This window comes from Mastigoproctus giganteus, chromosome 12 (genome assembly GCF_048544385.1).
Source record: "Mastigoproctus giganteus isolate SK-2022 chromosome 12, ASM4854438v1, whole genome shotgun sequence".
Lineage (NCBI taxonomy): Eukaryota > Metazoa > Arthropoda > Arachnida > Uropygi > Thelyphonidae > Mastigoproctus > Mastigoproctus giganteus.
In genome coordinates, this window is record NC_143586.1 from 66,941,680 (window position 1) to 66,967,935 (window position 26,256).

The 26,256-nt window shown below is 37.5% G+C and overlaps 1 protein-coding gene across 2 annotated transcripts in view; it reads left to right on the forward strand.

Moving 5' to 3' along the window:
* Positions 1–10,336: 10,336 nt before the first annotated feature.
* Positions 10,337–26,256, forward strand: part of LOC150077146 (uncharacterized) — a 102,434-nt gene continuing 86,514 nt past the window's right edge. For both annotated transcript variants that reach the window (XM_090386138.1, XM_090386136.1), the window contains exon 1: positions 10,337–10,777. In XM_090386138.1, coding sequence (XP_090242264.1) covers positions 10,715–10,777 — 63 coding nt within the window. In that variant the 5' untranslated portion in view covers positions 10,337–10,714. The remainder of the gene's footprint in view (positions 10,778–26,256) is intronic.

Consider the following 26,256-nt stretch of genomic DNA (forward strand, 5'->3'; position numbering starts at 1 on the left):
ATTGTTATTGTATTTTTTGACCTCTCAGTGGTGGCACACACACCAAAGGCTGCAATGAAGCCATAATATTTTATCTTCATTTGAAATGGGTAACATGGGTTCTTTTTTACGGACATCCGTTTTTTATTATTATATATTTTTTATTGTTTTTATAACCATAGTACGCTGCTGATCTCAGGAATTTCGAGATATTTATTTTATACTATTTCATACTGTACTTACTTTGTTTCAGGTTTTATGCAGTATTGTATAAATATACTATGTTGGAAGTCTGTTACAAAAAAGTGTGGGCCTAATTGAGCAAAATGTTAATCCTAATATGTAAATAAATGCTACATTATTGTTATTATTATTTTAAAATGGTGTTTTAATTGGTTTATGCTTTATAGAAATTGATAAATGCAACTTAACTGATAAAATATATCGTTCTGATATTGTTCAGATGATGAAATTAAAACAAAAAGCTGTAACAATAAACTTATCAATATACAGAAATTTATAACATCTGAAAAAAATAAATACTATATATAGGAAATATATAAGGTGGGAAAATTGTTCCCGATCTTCCCGGATCCCGTTGAAACCAATACAACCAAACTTTGTATGACTTCCTTCTTTATCCACGAGAAATCGAAGGCTGTGTTTCAATCCAAAATTTTGAATCGTCCAGAGATATAGGCTCGCCACAATAGATTTCGTAGCTTGTCATCAAGGAAAGTAAAGAACTGCTTTTTTTTGTCATTATTTTTAAAAAATATATATAAAATATTTGGAAAAAGTATTATTATAAGTCATTGTCCTATGCCTGAACTGGATCATGGTGCAAGGAAATGATTTATTTTTGCGATGCAACCAATTTTCTGTTGTTACAGCACTGGTATTTTATAGAAAATCATCCGTATTGCAAATCCTCATATTAAAAATAATCATTATGAAAGCATATTCGCCCAATAAACTGTTTATCTCTTCATGTTACAGTTTTGTACTCTTTATTACTCAGGCTTATTTCAGCTGTATATTGTGTCTATTAAATTTCGTAACATCCAGCCCATAACTTTTAACTCTACTACAAAACGAAACAGGATTTTACTTTGCGTCTCCACCTTACAATTTTCAATTAGCTTCTTAAAAGGGAAACAGACCTTGTAATAGATGTGATCTTGTTATAACCAGTTCAAGAACACGCCTTGACACAAAATTCACCAGCACAATTAAATTTCATCGGAATATCGTTCCATTTTCTCTCACCCTCAAAGAGAAACAAAAATGCAAGATAGACGAGACACAACATATAGTAATGCATGTTTTCGCATCTTTTATTATTATAATTCTGGAGCTAACGGTACAGTTGACAGAGGTCAGCAACCATATTGCTTAAGAGAGCTAGTTTGCATGTAGTGTCAAGGGATGAGAAAGCATTTATTTTACGAGAGCAAAATAGATTTGATTCGAAATCAAATTGTTGAGAGTGACTCGCATGCAAATATACCTGTGTCGACAGTTATTACCTCAATAAATAAATACCGGTGTGCATTTTCTTAAAATCTGTATTGACAGTGTGTCAATACAGATTTTAAGAAACTTCAGAAAACCCCTAATTTTATTGAAGAATGGGATAAATATAATATGAATTCAGCATGTCCATATTTTACTTTTCTTCCTCATAATGGGCCAAGTGCACGATTGTGGGTTCCATTCTTTGTGTCATAATAGTTTAACAAATAATTACGGAACCTTTTCTGTGACAAGGGTTTGGGCATTCTCGCTATTTTGCATGGCCTTATTTCCTGAAGGCTATGTTGTCTAATCAGTGTTGTTCTTTACATGTGAAACTGAACACTTTTCCAACGTTGTCAGTAGCTGTCGTGACAATTCACGCAAAATAAATTATCTTTATTGCAAAAAACTGCAAGAATACACATAGATTCCATGATTATACAAAGTCTCTTTACCGCACTCACCCAGAATTCCCGCGAATAGTATTAGTGGTTATAATAGCTTTCCTTCCATACAATGTGAAAACTCTCAACAATCATATTGCACAGTATTATATATACAGACTCCATTAGTGCTATCCAATCTATACAACAGAATACGAAGGATGATAACCCTTATTGAGACAGGTCTGGGATACTCTGACTAAATTAGCATTAGCATTAGTAGAGGCATATGATGCAAGAAAGCAAGCTTATATATCATCAGCCAAAAAAAAAAAAAAAAAAAAAAAAAAAACATTCCCGTTTCACCCATCCATTAACTCCCAAAGTTTGTCTAGTTCGGCATTGAATTTATTTACGCTGTCAACTTCCACAATGACAGATGGAAGGTTTTTCCAGCAGTCAATCACCCGCTGGCTAAAGGCAAATTTCCGCATATCTATTCTACAACTACCTTTCCTCAATTTGAATTTATGCTCCCTCAGGTGCGGAATCTGAGTAAGAGGAAGAATCCCATCAGCGTTGAGCTTGCTCAAACCGATCAAGGCCTTATACACTTCAATGAGATAACCTTGGTTACAGTAACCCTTTGTTCCACTCTCTAATCTCGTTGCCCTTCTCTGTACTGTTTCCAGCAGCTCTATATCTTTTCTAAAATGAGTTCTCCAGATCTGTATGCAGTACTCAAGGTGTGACTTGACCATTGTCTCATGCAAGGGGACAATCACCTCCTTATCGCTGCTAGCAAAATTCCTTATATATCATTGACAAGACCCATGAGCTACTCTTTCAGTTAAACCAGAAGAAACAAGTTCTCTTTTGTTGGGTTCCTGGTCGCGCTGAAATTTCTGGAAACAAACATGCCGATCTAGCTGCCAAAACTGCTACTGATCCTGTAGAAATCCTTTACTACATCTGCATTTGACTACAAGTACATTATAAAGAAACGATATCTCAAACATTAGCAACACATCTGACAGAGCCAAGCCAATAACAAGCTACTCAGTATAAAAAAGATTTCAAACTATGGAAATCCAGTATACACGAGAACCGACATGAAGAAGTTGTATTTGCCCAATTACCGATAGACCACACACACACCTGACACATCTTTATTTACTTGCGGCCACTGACTCACCACAGCATATACTCATTGATTTCCTCATTTACAACAGTGAGCGACAAACTCTCTTTGTCTCATTTTCAGCAATGAACACTCTGAGTATTGCTCATCTCCTATCTGATATACCACACGTGGACAAAATATTACTTTCTTCAAACAGATACAACTATAACGCACTCCTCTAAACGTAAACCTCAATCCATATTGATAAAAAGCGGCAGAGCAATGAACTTTACCATAGTTAGGTGCATTATGGCCATTTTCCCCTTGCGTCATTTAAAGCTCACAAAGAAACAAGGTGAAAAGAATTGTTTGGGTTTGAATCTCTTCGAAATCGGGCGTTTTAATAAATTTTTTCCACACTATGGTATAGCTAGTCGGTCTTGGGGTTATGGGGTAACAGTATTTTCGCCCCCGGAAACACTGGTTTTTCATCCATGAAATGGATAAACGACTTTAGAATACACGGCAGTTTACAGACACAGTACGCTGATGCCTCATGCTCTTTGTTGTTCTGGCGCATGAGCAACTAAGGGTATGAGTTAATAGACGTCAGAAGAATGGTAGATATAAACGAGAAGGTTATGATTGGGAAAGAAGATCAAGGATTAATTTAAACGTTACTTTTAAAATAAAAATTAATAATGAATTTAATGCGAATAATGCTAGATGACGATCAGTTTATGTTTGAAATACTGTTAGTACCGTAGTCTAATCACTATGGCAAAATGTAGGGAACTCTGACACCTATCACAGAAACAACTGTACTCAGTCATCGTTAATTCCGGTTAAAAGTGAAATGACTGCCTTGAATATGTATTGTATTAAATCAGTACTAAGCTTATAGTCGTTAATATAATTCTGAACAATTGCCGACATGCATTCTAAAATATCTTTGAGTATGTTTGATTTTTCAGAACTATTTTATCTGATTTTTCAAAAAATTAGAGTTATCGGTTATTGTAGATCAATAAGAGAACGGTGAATTGAAAAAATACATATTTGTTTTATTTATAAACTTATGAATTTAATTATATTACACGAATCATAAAATTGCAAATGTCAATATCCCAGAAACAGGGAAGACTAGGAGTGAAGTTGAGAGTTAATATTATATGATGTAGTAAGTCTTGTGGAAAATGTTAATTCTGTATACTTTTGGCAGGACATAGCAGTTCGACTTTTCCTACCAATTCTGACGAAGTTAGAAATGGTATTTGTCAGAAACATATACTATGTAGGTGACAGTAGGTGTTAAAAAATTGATATCACCCCACTTTTTTAACACTCAGTTCGTTTCAATTAAAAAATAAAAACGCTACTATTGATACTATACAGTCTCTAAGAGAACAATAATAACAATTATTATTTTAGAGGTATATCAATAGAATTTTCTAGAATTTTAAAAACTGGTTCTTAGAGAACCTGTGCGACCACCAGGTGAGTTTATAGACCTCTTAGCTGATCAAGGACCCTCGCGAATAGCACAGCGGTTACGATTGCAATTCCACACCGTATAGAAAAGCCAGGTTTGAATCCCATCAAGATGGAGGAATTTTTATAGGCTTCACTCTGTAGCTACATTAGACGGTCCTGGGATAAGGGTTGCATGCTTATTTGTCTTCCAGAAATTTGGATATTTTATCCAGAACAACAGATAAACCGACTATAGAATACATTCTATATAAGCTGGTCAAGATGAAAACAAAGTCGTGTAACTGGTGATCCCTGCATGCTTCTTTTGCTGTTCGATTGCATGATTGTGTATATACTGTATATCTAGCGACTGGAACCCAGATGAAAGTTATTTTTCAAAAGTTAATTTATTTGCTCTAATTATCATTAGCATTAGCATTAGTAGAGGCATATGATGCAAGAAAGCAAGCTTATGCAGCATCAGCGGAAAAAAAAAAAAAAAAAACCCATTCCATTTCACCCCTCCGTTCGTTCGAAATACCTGTCCAACTGAGCCTTAAATTTATTTAGGTTATCAACTTCCACAACAAGTGATGGAAGTCTGTTCCACCAACCAACTACCCGCTGGCTAAAGGCAAATTAATTATAAGGAACATCTATAGGGTAGTGATTAGTAACACCTTTGGGCATACTGTTTGAATTTTTAGTTTAATTATTAGCAGTAGCTTTCTTTAGAATGAATTAGAGGAACAAATCGGCAGGGAAGAGGGTGAAGAATAGCGAACTCGGTCTACAGCCAATGTACATTTTTACAAGTCAGTGTGAATGTGATCATTCACTGAATAAATATTTTGCATTCGCATTCACACGTGAAGTTGTTAGGTATGGTGATAAGCAGAAGTACACCTAATTAAAAAAAAAAAAAAGATTTTGTGATGAGAAGAAAGCAGCCTTCGATTCAGGAGAGGCCCCTACAAATTGGTGATGTGTGCCTTTCCCGTTCTCAACTAAGTGTGACCTGTGATTCAGGAAAATAACGGATTCAGTGGTTAAAGTAAGCTAGGATAATCTTTGCAGAAATGCAGTTATACAGCAATCAGAGCATAAATGAAACAATCCATGCTTTAAAGCCGTTAAGTTATCCAAACTTCTATCTCCCAATCGCCTTATTGTCAAATCTCAGAAGGATTCTAGAAAGATGAATAGCTTTTCGAATGAACAATCCTAAGCGGGTAGCACAGTCGGTATAATCACTGTCTCCTCCCAACATTTGCCTCTAGACTTGTACATTGAGTATCGGGCCCTTTGTTATTACTTAAAAAAAGGCATAGTTGTTTCTTTCATGAATATTACATCTGATGTCACTATAGAGATGGCTAAAGCTAAGAAAAATGTTCAAACACAATTGATTGGTATGTGGCAACAGAGATGGGATCTTTGTGTAACTGGGTAACTAGATTGTTCATTCCAACAGTTACATTTACTTATGATAGTAACAACAAATGCTTTTTTCCTTCTATAGTAACATCGTTTATTTTACTGGCCATGGGTCATTAAATTTTAAAATACATTACTTTGATCTAGACTTGCGGTCAACCTGAGACTTGGAGTCATTTATTATATGATCGTAGTTTGCATGTTGAACATAGAGAAAGGCTAAAAGTGAAGATTGGTAATTTAGTTAGAGGCTGTGAAAGTGATCTTATTGCTAATCAGGATAAATTTCAAGCACTGCAAGAGTTCTGTGTAACTGTTTTTCAACGGAAAAGACATTGGAATAATCTAATGCTTACTAATTAAGATTTGGTTATATACACTTTGATTATCTGGTTTATTTTTATTTTTTTTTAGTTTGTTTATATTGTATGTATATGTGTGTGTATGTACTGTATATATACGTATGTGTATGTGTGTATATGTATATAATTTTTTTTTTTTTTTACTGGCTGTCAGGTGTGGGCAGCCTCGGAGCGGGATTGCTGGCACCCACCGGTATAGTACTACTTCCTGTGGGTGAGGGATTTTTGTGAATGAGGCACTGTTAAAATAGTAGACCAGGCCCAGTACCAAGTGACTATGGGCGGCCATTGGGGAGCAGCTGCTCTCTGGTGGCGAAGAGGCCTGCCATACAGGTCTGTTCCGCAGAGGTTCTGCACAAATTCAGTTTATCAGGTGGAGATAGACGGAAGTCTAGGTGCCACCTTAGACATAATAATTATAATAATAATAATAATAATAATCGTGAGCCATGCATTGGAAGCAATTTTATGTATGTGATCTTGATGGAAATCATTGTAGTGTCTGCCATGGTGTGTCTTCTCTGCCCATCTTTCTAGCTTCGTTTGTACCTCCAGGTTAGGGGGAACTCCTCGCTTAGGTTGAGTCGGGTATACCGCTTGTCTATCTTCCTTATGGCCTGGTGGAGTGCTGCTGTGTGTTTCTGGAAGTAATTCTTCAGGTTAACTATTGCTGTCTTCTGTTGCTCCATGAGGTCTATCAGGTTCTTTCCTCCTTCTTCCCGGGAAATTGATAGTCTCTCCACGGGAGATCTCGGGTGATGCTGGTGGCTCTTGGTCATGATTGTTCTTGTCTTTCTCATGATATCCTCTAGCTCGGAGTTAGTCTAATCTATGACCCTGTGGGAGTATGTGAGCACTGGGGCTGCATAGATGTTTATGGCTTTAACTTTGTCCCCTCCATTCAGCTTTGCTTTCAGCAGGTTTCCGAGCCTCTGATGGTATTTTTCGGTCAGGCAGGCCTTAATTTCCTTGCGTTGTAATTGCTGAGCCTGCATCATTCCCAAGTATTTGTAGGCCTCTCCCTCTGGCATGGCTTCGATCTCTTTACCAGTTTGCAGTTGGTAGTTTCGGTTGACTAATTTTCCCTGGTGCAATCCATGGGTCTTGCATTTGTCTAGACCAAATTCCATCCTAATATCATTGCTGAATTCTTCGGTGATCTGGAGTAGTTTCTGGAGGTGCTTTTCGGTTCCCGCGTAGAGTTTGATGTCATCTATATGCATCAGGTGGATGAGGGTGTACAGGTTCTTCCTTCTTTTTTTGTGGTTATATCCGTACTTGCTACTGTTGAGTATGATGGACAGCGGGTTAAATGCTTGACAGAACCACAATGGGCTCAGGGCATCTTCCTGAAAGATTCCTCTCCTGATCGGGATTGGCCTGGTTGTGATGTTTTCGACCTTAATGGTAGTACTCGATTTCGCTATCGTTTCTCCTAGGAAGTTTGTCACTATCGGATTGACTTTGCAGATCTTCAGCGCCTCTATTAGCCAGCTATGAGGCACAGTGTCGAAGGTCTTGTGGTAATCTATGTAGGCTGTGCACATATTGCGGCGCTTCTTGTAGGCATGCTCCATAACCGCGGCATCTATGGTTAATTTCTCCTTGCATCCTTTCTGCTGTTCGGCCATTATGTTCTGGCTCTCCAAGTGGTCTGATATCTTCCTAGTTAAGCAGCTGGTCAGGATCTTGTACATTGTTGGCAGGCAGGTGATTGGCCTATATATCGCAGGGTTTCTTGTATCTTCTTCTTTAGGCTTCAGATATGTGATTCCTTGAGTGAGAAACTTCGGGATTGTTTCTGGGTACCTTATCATTCGGGTGAACTGCTCTCCCAGGTGCTTATGTGTGCAAGTGAGCTTCTTGTACCAGTAGTTGTGGACGTTATCTATTCCTGGAGCTCGCCAGTTGTGAGAGTTCTTGATCGTCTGTTTTACTTCTTCCCGAATCTCCCACCCTCTCTTTTCTTGTACGTCCTTGATTTTCTTGCGTTCTAATTCTATCCAGGGCGCTCCGCTGTTATGTCTTACTTCCCTGCTCCATAAGTTTCCCCAGAATTCCTCAATCGTTTTCTTCTCGGTGGTCCGTTCCCTTCTTTCCCGTCTTCTCTGACATTCCTGTAGAAGCCTCTTTGGTCCTCATCAAAGATTCGGTTATTTGTTTTCCTCTGGGAGCTCTCTTTGTGTCGGCGTAGACTCTTGCTGAGTGCAAGGAGGTTCTGCTTCAATGTGTCCAAGTTCTCTCCTGTTCTCTGATTTTTTATCTCATGTTTGCTGTGGATGCTGTCGCTGACGCGAGGAACTTTCATGGGCTTTTTTCACTCCATGACTGAGTTAGTCGGTCTCAGGCGTAGACAGCAAGGTTCCCACCCCATAAATCGGGTTTTTTTTTCGTCCAGCAAACAGGAAAATCGACCAGAGAACACGTGCAATTTACAGACAAATAAATACATGGGTAGATGTAAGAAATTATGGGTGGCCCTAATATAATAATTCGAATTTTTGGATGTTGTCTCTTGAGGATGCTCTTCACTTGGTACTGGGTCAATTGGCCTATCTCGACTCTTAATTCTTCTATTTTCTGCTGAAGTCTTCTTTCCCAAGCTGGTGGTTCGTTCTGTTTTCGGTTCTTCTGCTGCTGGTCTCTCGCTTGTCTCCCGTTAATCCTCATGGCTGCTACTGCAGCACAATACACGGCTGTGTGAATGGCCTCCAGTGTTGCACAATTGCTGTCGAGGTAACGCGGTATTATGTGCCGATTTAGGTGGTCTGTGACTCTCCACAAGGTTCTTTTTGGCCTCTGCCTCGGTATCATGTGAGCTTTGTGGGGGTCCATCCCTTTGAATTCTGTTAGGGCCTTCTTGCACTCGTCCTCTATTCTGGATATCGTGACATCGTCTCTTTCCACTTCAGCTGCTGTGGGTTGTATTTCTTCTTCCTCTCCCTCCTCTAGTTCAGTGGTGGTATGGTCTTCCTCCTGTGGTTCCGTATTCTTTAACCTTTGTAGTTGATCGTTCACGTCCTGCTTGATTTTTTCCAAGGCTGCAGGAGCTATCAGGTTCTTCGTGACGATGGTCCTTCTCTGGTCCGCTATTCGCTGACTTGAATATTCGGGAATCGTTCCAGCCACTTGGTATGTAGTCTTGCCCTGTAAGTTGTCATATCGGTGTCCAGCTTCGTTGTTTCGTAGTATGCCTGCATGATGTACGTATTCATTTCGATGCTCCACTTCATACGTTGGCGTTTTCTTCCATCCTGGATGGTCACTAGCGCAGTTACAGGAAGCACTTCCAGTTGGTGGGGCGGGATGGTCTTTCTCTTCTCTTCTTCTTCTTATTATTATCCATATGGTGCAAAGAAGCTTGAAGGTTATGCTGCACCAGCCAAAAAAATTTTCTGAGTTACATTGAGAGAGAGAGAGAGAGAGAGAGAGAGAGAGAGAGAGAGAGAGAGAGAGAGAGAGAGAGAGAGAGAGAGAGAGAGAGAGGAATCACCAAGAAAGAGAATAATGATGATATCCAGGTCAGGACCGTGGGTGTACAAAGCCCACACTCGCCAGATGTGAGCCCCTGGGGGTATTGCATGCACAGTAGTTGTAATTACTTTTAGTTATATTCACTAATCGTAATAATTGCCTTTCAATATATATCTTACGTTCACATAACGAATTCTTGTTTTACGTGAAACTTTTCGAGTACACATATATTACATTAACCGAGGAATTCCTATATTTGTTCGTTTAAATTTGGAAAACTACCATATTTCTCTTAAAATCGTTTCCTTCCTCTTTCATGGAAAGAATTTCACCTTTTTTATTTCGTCTGATAATTTTAATGTCTTTTTCTTTGTTGATTAAGAAATATTTAATACTATTCTGAAATATGTTTATTTTTTCCTATACGGATAGATAGTATTTAAGTATAATTAATTTGTCTTAAAGATAAGAAAATTGTAACGTTTTAATTAATTTGTCTTAAAGATAAGAAAATTGTAACGTTTTAATTAATTTGATTTATAATATTTCCATAAGATGGCGGGTAAGTTCTTATCGTTCATCAGCAAGACAACTGGAACCACCCTGTACTCACAAGATTACCGCTTTTTGGTTGAGTAACAGTGGCTCTCAGTTAGAAACTAAGTTTTGCGGTTTCTATTTGCTGACACTTGTCGGGTTCTTTATCCGCCTTATTTCGTTGACATATGGTGCAAACAACTTGTAATATAAACATCTCTTTGGACCAAGTGCGAGAGAGAGAAAGCGATAAAGTGCGCTAGGATACTCAAAATATTGGAGAAAATAGTTCCAGCATCATGACCTCAGTCATCGGACATTCAGCTCCACGTTGAAGTGGCTCAAGGAAATCGCTTTTTTAGGGGTGATTTGCAGTGAAAAGGCCCTTGGTCTTCCGCGTTGGGCTGTTTACTGTAAGATATTTAGGAATGTGGCGTAGATATTTTTATGTTCAAACAGTGTTCCTAGTTCTCGTATCAGGAAAAACTGAGGTGAGTAGTGTTCATCCCTTCTTGAAATACATCTTCTGAAAATACATGTGATACCCTGTAACCGTACTCATGTTGTGGGACATTGTATTCTTGAAGAAGTAAACACTAAATATAATTAGACACAGGTGTTCTGTAGCTTTTGCACCGTAGTTCACGTGCGTCCCGGCTCCCCTGAAGTATCGGAGTCTCTCTGTCTAGGCTTTCCTCCCACACCACCTCCAAGGCAAAGAAACTTAAGCTGTAGTATTTTCATCAAGCCAGAATTTGAAATTAGTATTTAATTTTATTATATTGTGACAATCACGCGAAATTTCCTTCCCTCAACTGTGTTACAATCACCCATTTGAAAACTACTACATTAGATATAAATTTGGCAGTTGAGTAGTACACCTGGTGTACTATTCAATGAATAATGATTGTTACACAAGTTACCAATATGACCTTTTTTTTTTAAATTTTTTATGGCAGTTATTTTGGTTCGAAGAACGTAAATATTTCATTGCCATAACCACATATTTGGTGTTTATCCCACCCATGCCGCTGTTTTAAAATCGGGAACTCGTTTTCCTATTTTAAAACAGCTGGAAGAGGGGGAATAAACACCCCAAGACCATGGCATGGCAGGCTGAAGGTGCACCATGTTCTGGAGTATAGCGTTTTTTTTTTTTTTTTTTTTTGCTATTAGTGTGTTATAAGACGTACATTTTAAAGAGTTTTTTTTATTTTTAAAATGCAATTTTGTATGTAAAGTAACAAAGTCCATGAAATCTTGGTTCTACACTAGCTGTAAAGTGCAGAACCTAATTAGATTTCAATAATTGAACTTTGAATACAATTTCTGAATGCTGTAATTTAGACAAACTACTGGTTATTATTATTATTAGCATTATTAGCCATATGATGCAAGGAAGCCTGAGGTTTATACTGCACCAGCCAAAAAAAAAAAAAAAAAATTCTGAAGTACCCAGAGAGAGAGAGCACGCATCAGAAGTAAAAGGGAATCACTAAGAAAGAGGAGTATGATGATATCCAGTTCAGGACCTTGGGTGTGCCAAGCTCATACTCACCAGATGTGAGCACCTGGGGTTAAAAGGAATAAATCAAGTGCCAGTAATGTAGTGTTTGTATGTGTTTCTGTTACTTAAAATTAAAAATAAATACAGATTTTTAATTGGTAAGTGGTTAAAAAACAATGCAAAACTAAATAAAATAGCTGAAAATAGAATAAGAGCATTTAAAATAATATCCATCCTTTTTTCAGTGACATATAGATTCAATAAAAAAAAATCCTGCTATCTTATGCTGCATGCCCTGGTAATGCAAGCATTGAGGCTCACAAACTAAAACTGGTTATGATTACTAGCCTTGCACACAAAGAAGAATTTTAGTTTGTCTTAGGCAAGGGTAACATGTTTTTCTCCTAGAAAATTAGATTTTCATCCAGCTTCTGGAAATTTCATTTGTAAAGTAGCATCAGAGTTAATTTCCTGAAAGTTTAGATTCTAGACTAGCTAATAAGCTAAAAGTTAGATTTCAATAATTTAACTTCGAATACAATTTTCAAAGGATAAAAAAAATCCAGTTTTCTCCAAGGAAACGGAATTTTCATCTTTTCCATCCTTCTTCAGTGACAAGTAGATTCAGTAAACATCCAGCTATCCTATGTTTATGCCCCGATAATGCAAGTATTGAGATTTTCAAACTAAAAGATTGCTGTTCTGTCTCACAATGCAGAATCAGGTGTGGTGAGAGAAATATTAGTTTGTTTTAGGCAAGGGTTACATGTTTTTATCCTAAAAAATTGGATTTTTCATCCATCACAACAGACAAACCAATCAGAGTATATGTAATTTAACAGACATTATATACAACACCTCCTGTCTTTAACTACCTCAGAACTGTATGTAAAAGAAACAAACAGTAAGCAAGCAAATATTGTTGCACTCCCATATACAGAAATGGAATTATGGCTGCAGTTCCCAACAGTTTCATCTGGCATTTCTTCACTGATCGTTCTGCCCTCATGGGTAGCACAGTTGGTAGGATTGCTGTCCTCCCTACACTGGGTGGAAAAGACCTGAGTTTGAGTCCCATCAATGATGGGAGGAATTTTTATGGGTCTTTTTCCCAACATGGCTGAATTAGTCGGTCTCAGGCTAGCATAGCATAGTATTTTCCTCCGGCAACTCTGGTTTTTTGTCCATCAAACAGAAAATCAACCCCAGAACACACGCAATTTACAGATAGTATATACAGAACAATATAGCTTTAGTTGCTGCTGCTCTTAAAACCGTATAGCCTTAGTAGCTAATGCGCCAATAAAACCAATCTTAAAACCGTATTACAACAACTACTGATTGTTTTATTGCAAGATAATTGATTCTAAAATTGGAAGCTTTTATTTAAACAAGTTTTTAGCATAGATATTTATGAATCACTTTAGTGAATCAATAAATCAAGTGTTAATTGATTTATAAATTGAGTTTTAATGACTGGGAAAACCATTAGTACTATATACACTGTAAAACTAAAATATATTCATAATGGCAGTAATTACTTTTTTAAAAAATCATTTACAACCTAAGAGGTTACATTAGCTGTGTGCAATGTAGCGGAGTTATTTTTCATTTTTATTTTTAATCAAATATAATCAGTGATGTGGTTTTCAAAAACTTGTTTAAATGAAAATAAACAAATTCATAATCAATTCAGGAAAAAACAAGGATTCATAATCCTTGTTTTTTTTTAATGTTATTCAAAACTTAATTATGAAAGTTTATTAAGCAGGTTATGGTGTAAAAGTAAACATCATGACATCAACTGTTGTCACTGTGAAATATTGATGCTGTTGGTTGCATTTTTTTTTTTTTTTTGAAATTTGACTGCTGGTCATATGCCAATTCATATGTCTTAACATGTATTATCTTCATAATCATAGGCTGATTTACATGTATGGGATTAAAAATGTGGAATTACCAAGGTGAGAAAATTCTCACCTCTCTTTCCACCTGAGATTGGCTAATTGCAGTTTTCATTGAAGAAGCCTTAAGAATTTTGATTGTCTCCAAATATTTGAACTTCTCTATACCACTGATTGTTGGTTTTGGATAATGCACATGGGTATGTTATATTTATGAATCATTGCCAGGCAACACATGCACTTCCACAAAAAATGTTCATCCCATTGTTAATTGTTACACTGATAATATTGCCTGCAATAAAAGAGTGAAGTTGTAAGCTTCTCTGGCATGGTGCCTTACTGAGTTTAAACAGAAATTTATTTTTACTGTCATGGAGGACAGGATATTCATGTTGTCAGTTGTGTGGAATTTAGAAGCAGATTGCAGTTTAAGTATTTTATTTTATTTTAATCATATAAAATATCATTTGCTGATGATATTTTTTCAAGCATCGGCAAATGATCCTATAAAGATTTTGATTTCAAACACTTTTTTAAATAAAAATACATTGCTTTCAAAAATGATCCAGGCTTGTATTATTTTTTTTTACTGCAAAGGCTTATGGAGATTTCAATGTCTCACTGATATTCTGAGTATGGTTATTCTGAGACAATTTATTTTATTTTAATTTTTTAATTACTGTAAGTCACAGAAGAATACTGCAGAACTTCTTTTGATGAATGTACAAGTAACAAACAAGTTTTCCAAGAATTTTGAAATAGATCTGTGATGAGGGAAGTTAGTGGATGATTGATTTTTGAACTTGGAGAAAAAATTTCTCTTCCCTTATCTTATCTTTTTCTCATTCTTATCATATATATTCTCCCCCATTTCTCCGTGCTATCAGACTATATGCAGGCAGGTATTATCCTCTTGTTTGCCTTATACACAATGTAAGATTATGTAAAGTAAATGACATATATTTTCTTTAATGATAACTTCAACTTTGCATACTATTTTTGAAAAAAATAGTTTGCATTTTAAATAAGGGATGTTTAGGTTAGTAAGAGTTGTAAGATTAGTTAATTAATTTACTTTTGTTGCATTAAGGTGAGTTACTTAGGAAGTTATTGCTGTTTTTAATATTGAATTCATGTTGAAAAAGGAGATACGTGGCAGTTTTAAAGTCTTTTGAAGACAATGTATCAGTGAAAAAGCTTCATACAGTAATGCTTTAAGGATTGTAATCAGTGGATGAAAAATACTCTTATTTTTGATGTATTTTTTAAATTTGAACAAAGGAAAATATTTAGAGAAATTGGTTTATCAGCATGGTATTACCATTAGTAGAGGCATATGACGCAAGAAAGCAAGCTTATATACAGGGGCAGCTCCTTGGTAGGCACTGCAGAACTGCAGCACCCCCAGCTTTTTAAATCAAAATATGCAGTCAACCGGGTTATATGAAATTTTGTGAAGAACAATGCAAATATATTTATTAACAGCTCCCACATATAGTATACTCATCCTCTATTTCTGAAAATGAAAAAAAAATAAAATAAATAAAATAATTGTTTTATTTAATACAAGTATTAAACAGAGCCCATGAACCAGGCCTTTAGTTCATGGGAAAACAACTATTTCCAATAATCTCAATAATAAACGAATAAAAACACAAAATTATTTTAAACTTTTTTTGGAGTTAAACCACAGGCAGAAGATTGTGCTAGACACTTTCAATTACTATCTATGTTTACATGTCTTATAACCAAGGCAATTTAATGTAACTTTAAGAAGCAGCACCCCCCCATACATCAGAGTCATAAGTCGCCACTGCTTATATAGTATCAGCCAAAAAAAAAAGAAAACCTTCCCTTTCACCCATCCATTCGCTCCAAAATTTTGTCTAGTTCAGCATTGAATTTATTTATTTATTTTATTTATTTATTTATTTTTTTATGTGAACCCCAAACACGAGAGGTATTAGAACCTATAGTACTTAGTACCGTGCATGGGTTGGAGGTTGAGAAGACGAAAAAGATATTTGTTGACATTGGACTTGAACTTCTGTAGATTGTAATTTTCAGGAAATACGTATGAAGGAAGGTTGTTCCAGAAAACGGCAGTTGAATGAATAAATGAGGAAGATGAAAAGTTAGTTCTGTGGGTTTGAAGTTGGACAGTAAATGGATGTTGGCTGGTGGCGGCACGTGTTCTGACTGTTTTCAAAGAGAGAGAGTGCGGGAATTATAGAAGCCAATTCAGAAGAACAGTGCCCGTGGAAATATCTGTAGAAGAGGCATGCAGCAGAAACAGTACGTCTATGAGAAAGCGAGTGGAGAGACTCTGTTAGAGATGAATCATTAATTAACCTAACTGCCCTCTTCTGAATTGAATCAAGAAGCCTGAGAGAGGTTTTGGGGGTACCACCCCTGATGTGGGAACAATATTCCATGGCAGGGCAGATTTGAGATTTATACAGAGTGAGCAGCTGTTTGGAAGAAAAGTAACGCCGAGAGCGAAAGAGAAAACCAAGTTTTTTAGATGCAGAGGAAGCAATATTTGTAACATTAGATGCAGAGGAAGCAATATTTGCTTGTGCTAAGAGAGATTAGAAGTCAGGGTAATCCCCAAAAGAGATATATCATTTTGCCTAGAAATCGGAGTGTCACTAAAGGTAAGCATAGGAGCAGAAGAATCCTTTTTGCGAGATATAAGACAAGACTGAGTTTTAGAAGGATTGAAATTAACAAAGTTTTCTTTGCCCCACTGGAGAATTACCTGAAGATCGGCATTTAAGGAATTGGTAGCAGATTTTCGAGAAGTTGAAGCTGATTGAGCAGGACAAGGTTTCCCAAAATGGAAAGTGGAATGCAATGTGCTATCATCGGCAAAACTATGGTTAGGATTTCCAGTCAATTGAAGAAGGTCATTAATATACGAGAGGAAAAGAGTGGGGGAAAGAACTGAACCTTGGGGGACACCGGCATTAGTGGAGAAGTTAGAAGACAGAGAGCCATCTACCATCACCCTCAGTGAGCAATCAGAGAGAAAACTGGATAACCAATTACTAAAAACAGTTGGCAAACCATAAGATAGAAGCTTGTTTAGAAGACCTTTATGCCAAACATGATCAAAAGCCTTTGAGATGTCAAGAGCAACTACTTGTGTTTCACCGAACCTTTCCCTTGAATTAGTCCATAAGTGGGTAACATAAGCCAGAATATCACCAGTGGATCGACACTGACGGAATCCATACTGGCGATCGTTGATCAGACGGAAGGTTTCTAGGTAGTTTAAGAGTTGGCGGTTAATTGATTTCTCCATTACTTGAGAAAGAGTAGAAGTAACTGCAATGGGACGATAATTGAATGGGAGGGATTTGTCACCCTTTTTAGGAACTGGCTGGATATGATCAAATTTCCAAGCAGAAGGAAAAACACCTTTGGAATAAGAAAGTGAAAAAAGGCGGCAAAGAACAGGAGTAAGTTCAGGAGCACAGGTTTTGAGAACAAGTGGAGAAATACCATCAGGACCTGAAGCTTTCTTAGCATCAAATTCATCAAAATCCTTCTGATATCCTTTTGACGGAAGACCACAGGAGGCATTGAATGGATTGTGTTGGGAATGGTGGGAGGTGTTTTACCAAGATCATTAATACATGAGCTGGAAAAAAAATGGGATGCTAGCAGGTCAGCTTTATCCTTGGCTGAAGTGACAACAGAACCATCTGGTTTGGACAGAGGTGGGAGCAGAGATGGGCAAAAGTTGTGGCCAATAGCTTTGGCAAGAGACCAGAATGCTCGGCTACCATTAGGGCAAGAAGCAAGTTTCTACTCTTAGCCTGTTCAAACTCTAGTTTGGACTGATTAATAACTGCTTTACAATTGTTGCGAGCTTTGGTGTAGGCAGAAAATGAAACTGAAGAATTAGAAACAAGCCAATTACGATATGCAACATTCTTCTCTTGAACAGCCTTATCACATTTATTGGAAAACCAAGGTTTAGATAAAGGACGAGATTTTAAAGTGGAGTGTTGGATAAAGGATTCCATTCCTGCAAGAATAATTTCACTGACACGATCTGAGCAAATGTTGACATCAGACGTTTTGAAACAGTAATCCGACCAAGGAAAAGAAGAAAAGAAGTCTTGCAGGTCATCCCATTTTGCATTCTTGTAATGCCAAACAACACGAGGTTGGGAATAGCCATGAGATAAAGGTTCCATTGGAGAAGAGACAATCACCAAGTTGTGATCTGAAGTGCCTAAAGGTCCTCTCACTTCGACCTTGTACTTAGAAGTGTTGTTTGTGTGAAAAAGATCAAGCGTATTGGCTGTATGATTAGGATTGTCCGGTATTCTTGTAGGTAAATGAACAATCTGTGCTAGGTCATTTGTAATTGCAAAAGCCTCAGCATCTCGACCTGCTGCGTCGGTGTGACTAGAAAACAGAAGCCAGCTGGAGTTGTGAACATTAAAATCACCGAGGAAAATTACCTCACTGTTAGGAAAGTTGGACTGGAGAAAGTCAAGTTGCAAAGAGAGGAAGTCAAAGAGCTCCAAGTGATTAGTGGAGTTGGGAGAATGGTAGAGACAACAGGTGAATTTTACACAATGAGGTAGAGAGATTTTAAGCCAGAGAAGATCAAAGAGAGGAGATTCCAAATTGCCAAGTCTCTGACAGGGAATATCGGAATGGACATATGCACAAGTACCACCTTTGAGGCAAAAGGAATCATACAGTGAATAATTTGGGCCTCTGAGATGAGCAGTAGTTGAATCAACTGATAACTGAGTTTCTGTCAGAAAAAGTACATGGGGTTTGGCAGACTGCAAGGGGAAATGGACATCGTTGAGATTAGAATTGAGACCACGTATATTTGTGAAATGAATTAGGAAGTGCTAATTAGGAAATTAGGAAGCTTATTTAAGCTGTTAACCTCCACAAGAACAAATGGAAGCTTGTTTCAGCCATCAACCAGCTGCTTGCTAAAGGAAAATTTTCACACAGTCTGTTCTACAACTGGCGTTCCTCAACTTGAATTTATGCCTCCTCAGGTGTGGAATCTGAGCAAGAAGAAGAATCCCATCGGCATTGAGCCTGCTCAAAACATTCAAGGCCTTCTACACCTCAATCAGATCACCTCGCAGGTGCCTTGTCTCCAGACTGCAATTTGCACAACTTAAGCCTTTCTTGGTAACAGCAACCCTTTGTTTCACTCATCAGTATTGGATTATTTCATCTGTACACTTCCTAGCAGGTAAATTTTTTCCATGTGGAATTGAAAAACATATTTTCTGTCACATCAAAGAATATGAAATAAAATGGGCTAACATTTTGCATTTTTACTTCTGTCAAAAAATATATATATAAAAAAATATTGGTTATGCATAGTGTCATTAATGTCATGCTCCAAAATCAATCTAAAATTAAAAATTGAATAATTATTAATTATTTATTAAACCTAAACCTTGATTATTTACACATAATGATAACATTAAAACTTCCAGTATACCCATGAATAATTTCCCGGAACGTTTTCTTTTGTTCATATTTAAAATTCCCGTTAATTCATGTAGAAAAAAACCACTTGTTAGGATGGTAATGTAAGTAGTAGTTTTTTTTGGCTAAGATGTGTGTGTTTAGTTTTTGAACTGTTTTAATCTCACGGGGTCAGATGTGCTATAAAGAAAATGAAATATTTGTTGTTATTAAATATATGAGACAAGAAAGTATTTGCAATATTTGTACTAACATTTTATTATGATTGCAACTGTTATTCAGTTATATTTATGGGTAGCATAATTATTGTGATTGTTGGCCTTCCATACCATGTGGAAAAGGTGTGGGTTCTAATTCTGCCAAGGTGGAATTTTATGGACTTTTTTTTTTTTCATGGTGGCAAGTTCACAGTCTTAATTTTTCCATAGTTCCCCCCTCCATAGAGGGGAACTATGCAAATTCCCCTTATTCAATGAACTATGCAAATAAACATATTCCAGAGGCACTGCATATGCTCCTGGTATAGAAAACCAAAACTCTGGTTTTCCATTCAGGAACCGAATACATATAGTGGACCAATGTTTCATAGCCATAGTTGCTTTGTTGTATAAATAAAACAACATTGTAATTGGTTTTGCTGATATACTATATAACATAACCCCTTATACTTCATTGCAGATATGATTTTGGTTTGTGTCAATAGTGTATCTGAGATTTTTTTTTTTACAGAATTCTGTAAGGCTACACACCTTGCATACTGTGTACAGGTCTGGAGGCCTCATTTTAGGAAGGATGTGGAGTTGCTAGAATGAGTACAGAGAACAGCAACAAGATTGGTGAGGGGAACAAAAGGATGTTCTTACCAAGAAAGGCTTAAGTTCTGCAAATTGCAGTGTCTGGAGACCAGGCACCTGCAAGTTGATCTGATTGAGATGTATAAGGCCTTGAATGGTTTGAGCAGGCTGAATGCTGATGAGATTCTTCCTCTTGTTCAGATTACAAACCTGAGGAGGCATAATTTCAAATTAAGGAAAGACAGTTGTGTGGAAATTTGCCTTTAGCCAGTAGATAGTTATTTGGTAGAAAACTTCCATCTGTCTTGGAAGTTGATAGCTTAAATAAATTCAAGGAAGAACTGAACAAACTTTTGGCATGAATGAATGGGTGAAATGGGAAGTTTTTTTTTGGCTGATGCTGTGTAAGCTTGCTTTTTTTGCATCATATGCCCAGTGCCTGACCAAGGTATTTTCATGCCCTGAGCAGAAAGATTTTTTGCTCCCCCCTTTACTAAGGATATATATATATATATATATATATATATATATATTTTTTTTTTTTCATGATTTGTAAAATTTGCTCCCCTTAAAGAATGGCAAGGGCCCTGTAAGCCCATGCCTTAATCCAGCACTGCATGTGCCTCTATTAATGCTAATTACAATTGGACATCCAGCCACCATTCATTTGTAATTCAGCTCACGTTTCCTCATCATTCCATTTCCTTTGATATCTGTTTTCCTCATACAAAATTCCTTCATATGTACACCTCAAAAATTACACTCAACAGACGTTCAAGTTGAATAGGTTTCATCAATTTTTACACCTCTGAAACTATTCAAAGTTCTGTGGATAGAGCAACCTATTTTGTTGGATAGCTGCCATAGAAAAAAATGAATTGATTTGTATGATATTTTATTAAAAAAAATAGTTATTTTTAATAATAAAAAATAAATAAATAATGAATATCATATAAAGTACTATAGGCTAACCTGTACAGCATAATAGCCAGATGGGGTGACAAGGCAAAAAGTATAATGCTACGAGGGTGATTCAATAAAGAATTGCCCTAACCTAGCTGCAGAGGTGCTAGCCTGTTGATTCTTGGCACAGGTTTTAGTCCTTCTGTACATAGCCACCGTGCAGATTTACACATTTTTCCCATTGATGGATGAGGCTATGCATACTGTTTTTGTAGAAGTGGTGAGGTTGGTCTTTGAACCATGACTCTGTTGCAGAAACGAGTATCTTGTCGTAAGGGATGTGGGTTGCCCGAAAAAATGATTTGAGGGAAGGAAACAAGAAGACTGGTGTAAGATCAGGTGAGTAGGCTGGATGGGGCAACATTTCATATCCACAAGTGGCCACTTGTATTGTTGCAATTTCTGTAGTGTGAACTGGGGCATTGTCTTGGACAGCATGCCACGCCTACATGTTTTGATTTTCTCCCGTAATTTTGTTGAAAGTAAGTTGGCATAATAAGCACCTGTAATTCTACCTTTCGGCCCCTAATCAATCATTACTATGCCTTTCTCATCCCAAAACACTGTCAGCAAGACCTTTCCTGCTGATGCTTGGACCCTTGCCTTCTTGGGAATTGGTGAACCATGATGTCGCTATTCTGTGGACTGCTTTTTTACTTTCAGGGTTGAAATGGTTTATCCAACTTTCATCCTGAGCGATTAAACAAGAGAAAAAGTCTTCCTTATTTTTTTTTGGCACAGGGCTAACAACTCTTGTGATTTCTGTTGTCGATCAGCATTCTGGAAACCTGTCAATAATCGGGGAATACATCTTGCACCCAATTTCTGTAAATGGAGTTTGTCATGAAGGACTATTTCAACAGAGCCCACACTAATCTTCACTTCCTGGGAAAATTCACGCACAGATATCCAGTGATCTTCCATGATTAACACTTTTTTGATCGTGCTGTCATCAATGGCTGAATGGGAACGACTTGGAATGGGTTCAGATTCTACTGATGTCCGACCACACCTAAACTGTCTATGCCAGTGCTTCACAATGCCCAATCACACCTAAACTGTCTATGCCAGTGCTTCACAGTGCCAATGGGGCTTCATCCTTATATAGGGTGTCTCAAAAATATTGGTACAAATGTTTAGGGGAGGTAGGTAACATCTAAAGGAATGTAAATCGCATAGGAACCCATAACCGGAAACGTCACCGTAAGTCTGTAGATGGCACGGTAGTTTCTGCATGAAGAGCATGCATCGATATACGAACTGTGAGCTGGCGGACATGCACTTAGTGTATGGATTAGCAGAGGGCAATGGACGAGCCGCTCAACGAATTTATGGAGAACGCTTCCCAGGCAGACATGTACCGGACCACCATTTGTTTGCCCGTGTGCATCAAAATTTGTGCGGTTATGGGTTATTTAGAGGTAACAGGAGTAGTGCGGGCAGACCACATTCGACGCGAACTCCCGCCATGGAAGAAAGTGTGTTGAATGCTGTCCTGAATAATCCTACTACCAGCACACGTGCCCTTGCCTCTGCCTTAGGAGTGTCTCTTTGCAGTGTACAGCGTGTCTGGCACGACGATTTCTTCACCCCTTTCATCTCCAAAGGGTTCAGTTACTACTCCCCCAAGATCATCCTGCATGTGTGGCTTTTGCGCAGTGGTTTCTCCAAGAAAGTGTTCAAGACTTGAATTTTCCAGCCTATGTTTTGTTCACAGATGAGGCTTATTCAATCAGCACAATGCTCATGTGTGGGCTCACGATAACCCACACGGTGTGCGCCTCCATTCAGCACAACATCGCTTTGCAATAAATGTGTGGGCAGGTATGGTCGGTGACTGCTTAGTCGGCCCATATCTGTTACCATCCCGCATGAACTCCGCTAAATATCGGATCTTTCTTGAACAAGTTCTACCAGGGTTACTTGACGATGTTCCAGCAAATGTGAGACGCAACATTTGGTTTCAACATGATGGGGCACCTACCCATTATGGAAGGTGTGTTCGTGACCATTTGAACAGGCATTTTGGGTGTCGACGGATTGGCCGTGGTGGACCCGTTGCCTGGCCCCCACGCTCACCTGATTTATCGAGCCTTGATTTCTTTCTGTGGGGAGCTCTCAAATCTATCGTGTATGAATCGCCTGTGGAGACGGAAATGGGTCTCGTCTGTGCTGCTGCTACTGTCAAAGAAACTCCAGGTGTGTTCGACTGTTCGCCAATCCATGCTGCGTCGTTGTGACACATGCATCATGTCTCATGGTGGAGTTTTGGCGCATCTGTTGTAACATCGTGAAATGCATCCATCTCGTACTCCATTGTTAATATTATGTCAAATAAATGTTTTCCACTAATTACTGTCTTGTGTCATTTCTGCTTCTTGTGCCTCTACTACTACTTTCCCATGATGTTTCCGGTTATGGGTTCCTATGCGATTCACATTCCTTTAGATGTTAAATGCTTTAACATCCTCCTCCCCTAAACGTTTGTACCAATATTTTTGAGACCCTGTATACAGCAGTCATCTCCTCATGGATTTCTTTAGATTTCCCCTTCAAGAACAGATACCGGATTACAGCTCTGGCTTCAACTTTGTCCCTGATGCTACTTCATCACACGTTCGGCTCTGTAAGAGAAAAACAAATTAAGACACAGGGCTAAAATTTTACACCTTTAGTACAGAGATATGTATGTTGTTACACACAAAATATCATGACTCTGCTACATGTGGAAGTAGGTGAGGGCAATTCTTTATTAAACCACCCTCGTATATCAAGATGTTATAATGAATTTCTTATTTCATTATAATAGAAAAGTTATTCATATAAAAATTAAGTAGATAAAGATAAGGTGAAGACATCACAAAAGATGCTGTTTATTTATGGATTATCGACGTATCATGTAAATTAGATTTTATTTTTTTTTTATTGCATGGTGAATTTAATGGCTTATGAAGTAGCACATTATCTGTATAAAATAAAAATAAAGTGCAGCCATTATCAACCCACTGCAGGATGGAAGCCTCCTCAACAATTCATGCTGAGGGAAATGGACCATAATCTGCCACGCCGATCCAGTGCGGGTTGGCAGATCGACAGTATTCAGCAGTCAGGGGCTTGAACCCTGGTCTACTCAAAGAGCGTGTGCTACTGCACTCCCGTTCCTGACCACTCGGCTACGGAGGCCTTTATATAGTGGCAAATAATGCAAAGAAACAAGCTTGTACAGCAACGTTATGAAAAAAAAAAAAAGTCTAATCCTAAAATGTATCAAACTACCTACTTTCATAACATCAGACGGAGTTTGTTCTAACATTCAGTTACTCTCTGGTTGGAAGAAAACTTTCACACAACTATCCTTTTACCATTTAAATTGTCTCCTTATGTGTGTCAACTGAGAAAGGGTAAGGATGCTGTATAGTAAAATATAATGAATTAAGCAGTTTGAGAAAAAAGTTTGGAAGCTTCATTTTAGGAAGGAGGTAGTATTGCTAGAATGATTATAGAAAAGGGCAACAAGACTGGTGAAGGGGACAAAGGGGTGCTCTTATGTAGAAAGGCTTAAGTTCTGCAAATTGCAGCTTCTGGAGACTAGGCACCTGCGAGGTGATCTGATTGAGGTGCATAAGGCCTTGAATGGATTGAGCAAGCTCAATGCTGATGGGATTCTTCCTCTTGCTTAGATCACAAACCTGAGGGGGCATAGATTCTGAGGAAAGACAGTTGTAGAATAGATGTGCAGAAGTTTGCCTTTAGTCAGCAGGCAGTTGATTGCTGGAACAAGCTTCCATCTTTTGTGAAAGTTTGATAGCTTTAATAAATTCAAGGCAGAACTAGACAAACATTTGGAATGAATGGATCAATGAAAAGCATTTTTTTTTTTATGAAAAGCATTTTTTTTTTTTTTTTTTTTTTTGTGGTTGATGCTGTATAAGCTTGCTTTCTTGTATCATATGATGCCTTTGCTAATGATGATGCCAAAACAAATTTTTACTCCTTGTTTTTACTTATTGTGCATGTAAACAAGATTCTAGTATAAGGTTTGTAATATGATGCTCATTTGTTAAAATATTTATTATGGTAATTTAGCAATTTTTTTTCATATACACTGAAAGAAAATGTTGAATTTTTAAAGCGATTAATTATCGTCTTCATAGCTGATTTCCTTGCTTAATGTGAGGGCAATCTTATTAGCAGTTTTGTGGCAAGATCAAATGGGAATACTTAACAATTGAAGGACAATTAACTGTGGAGAAATTGATAATTTTTAATTTTTTTTTTTTGCCCTGAGTTTTGCACAAAAAGAATGTGGAAAAAAATTAAAAGGGATGTTTTATGTCAAAAGACATTGTAAGCTCAAAGTGAACAGAGTTAAAAATAGGACAAACAATCTGCATCTAAATGACACTCTATCCAAAAATATTAAATCTAATGTTTGATTTTCCCTTTCAAGCAGGAAATAAGTAATAAGTTCTTTTGTGTTAAATTGCAAAAATTTTCCTTAATAAACTGTTCTAATTTCTTTAATAAGAAAAATTTATAGGATTAAAATTGCCTGATAGGATTGTGAGGAATTTATAATAATAATAAAATACTTTATTCATAGAAATGTAGGACACGATTCCTGCTACAGGCAACCAGAGGAATCTTACAATTAACTGGACACATTTCATTCAGTACATAAAAAAACGATGTGGATACACAGCAAATACATAGAATTCATACACAGTGCAATATACACAGCTAATATTGCAATAAATGTATTTTATAGTTATTATAATAGATTGATTATGCAGAGCTTATATTCCATTATAGTACATAGATTTTATAGTTATTATATACAAGCTGTGAGGCAGTCTGGAGACTTTCACTGGGAGTTATTCCGCTGACAATTGCAGGAATGCTGACTGCACTTTGACTATGGATTTGCGCTTTTCTTCTCTGTAGACAGAATCTCTGGACTGCACATCCAAATCAATGTTTGTGGAGTTCAGTGCGCTGATGATGCTGTTTGGAAAGTGCTGCTTGAAGGTCGAGAGCTTCTGCAGGTTAGCACTAGACGGTTTCTGAGGGCTCTACCAGGAATTTTCCAGCCTATGACTTCCCAGATAATTAACGAAGTTGAGAGCAGTGGAGCACAGATTAAGTGCCATTGTGAGCTTCCTTGCATATGCCAGGTGCTGGGCTGGGGTGTATCTCAGATTTATGCAGAGCTGTGATTTTGATGTTGTATAGGGTAGGTGAGTCCAATTGTTGGCCCACTTTAGGACCCAGAATTCCAGACCCCCATAACTGATGATAGAACTAAAGTAGTAGAGGAG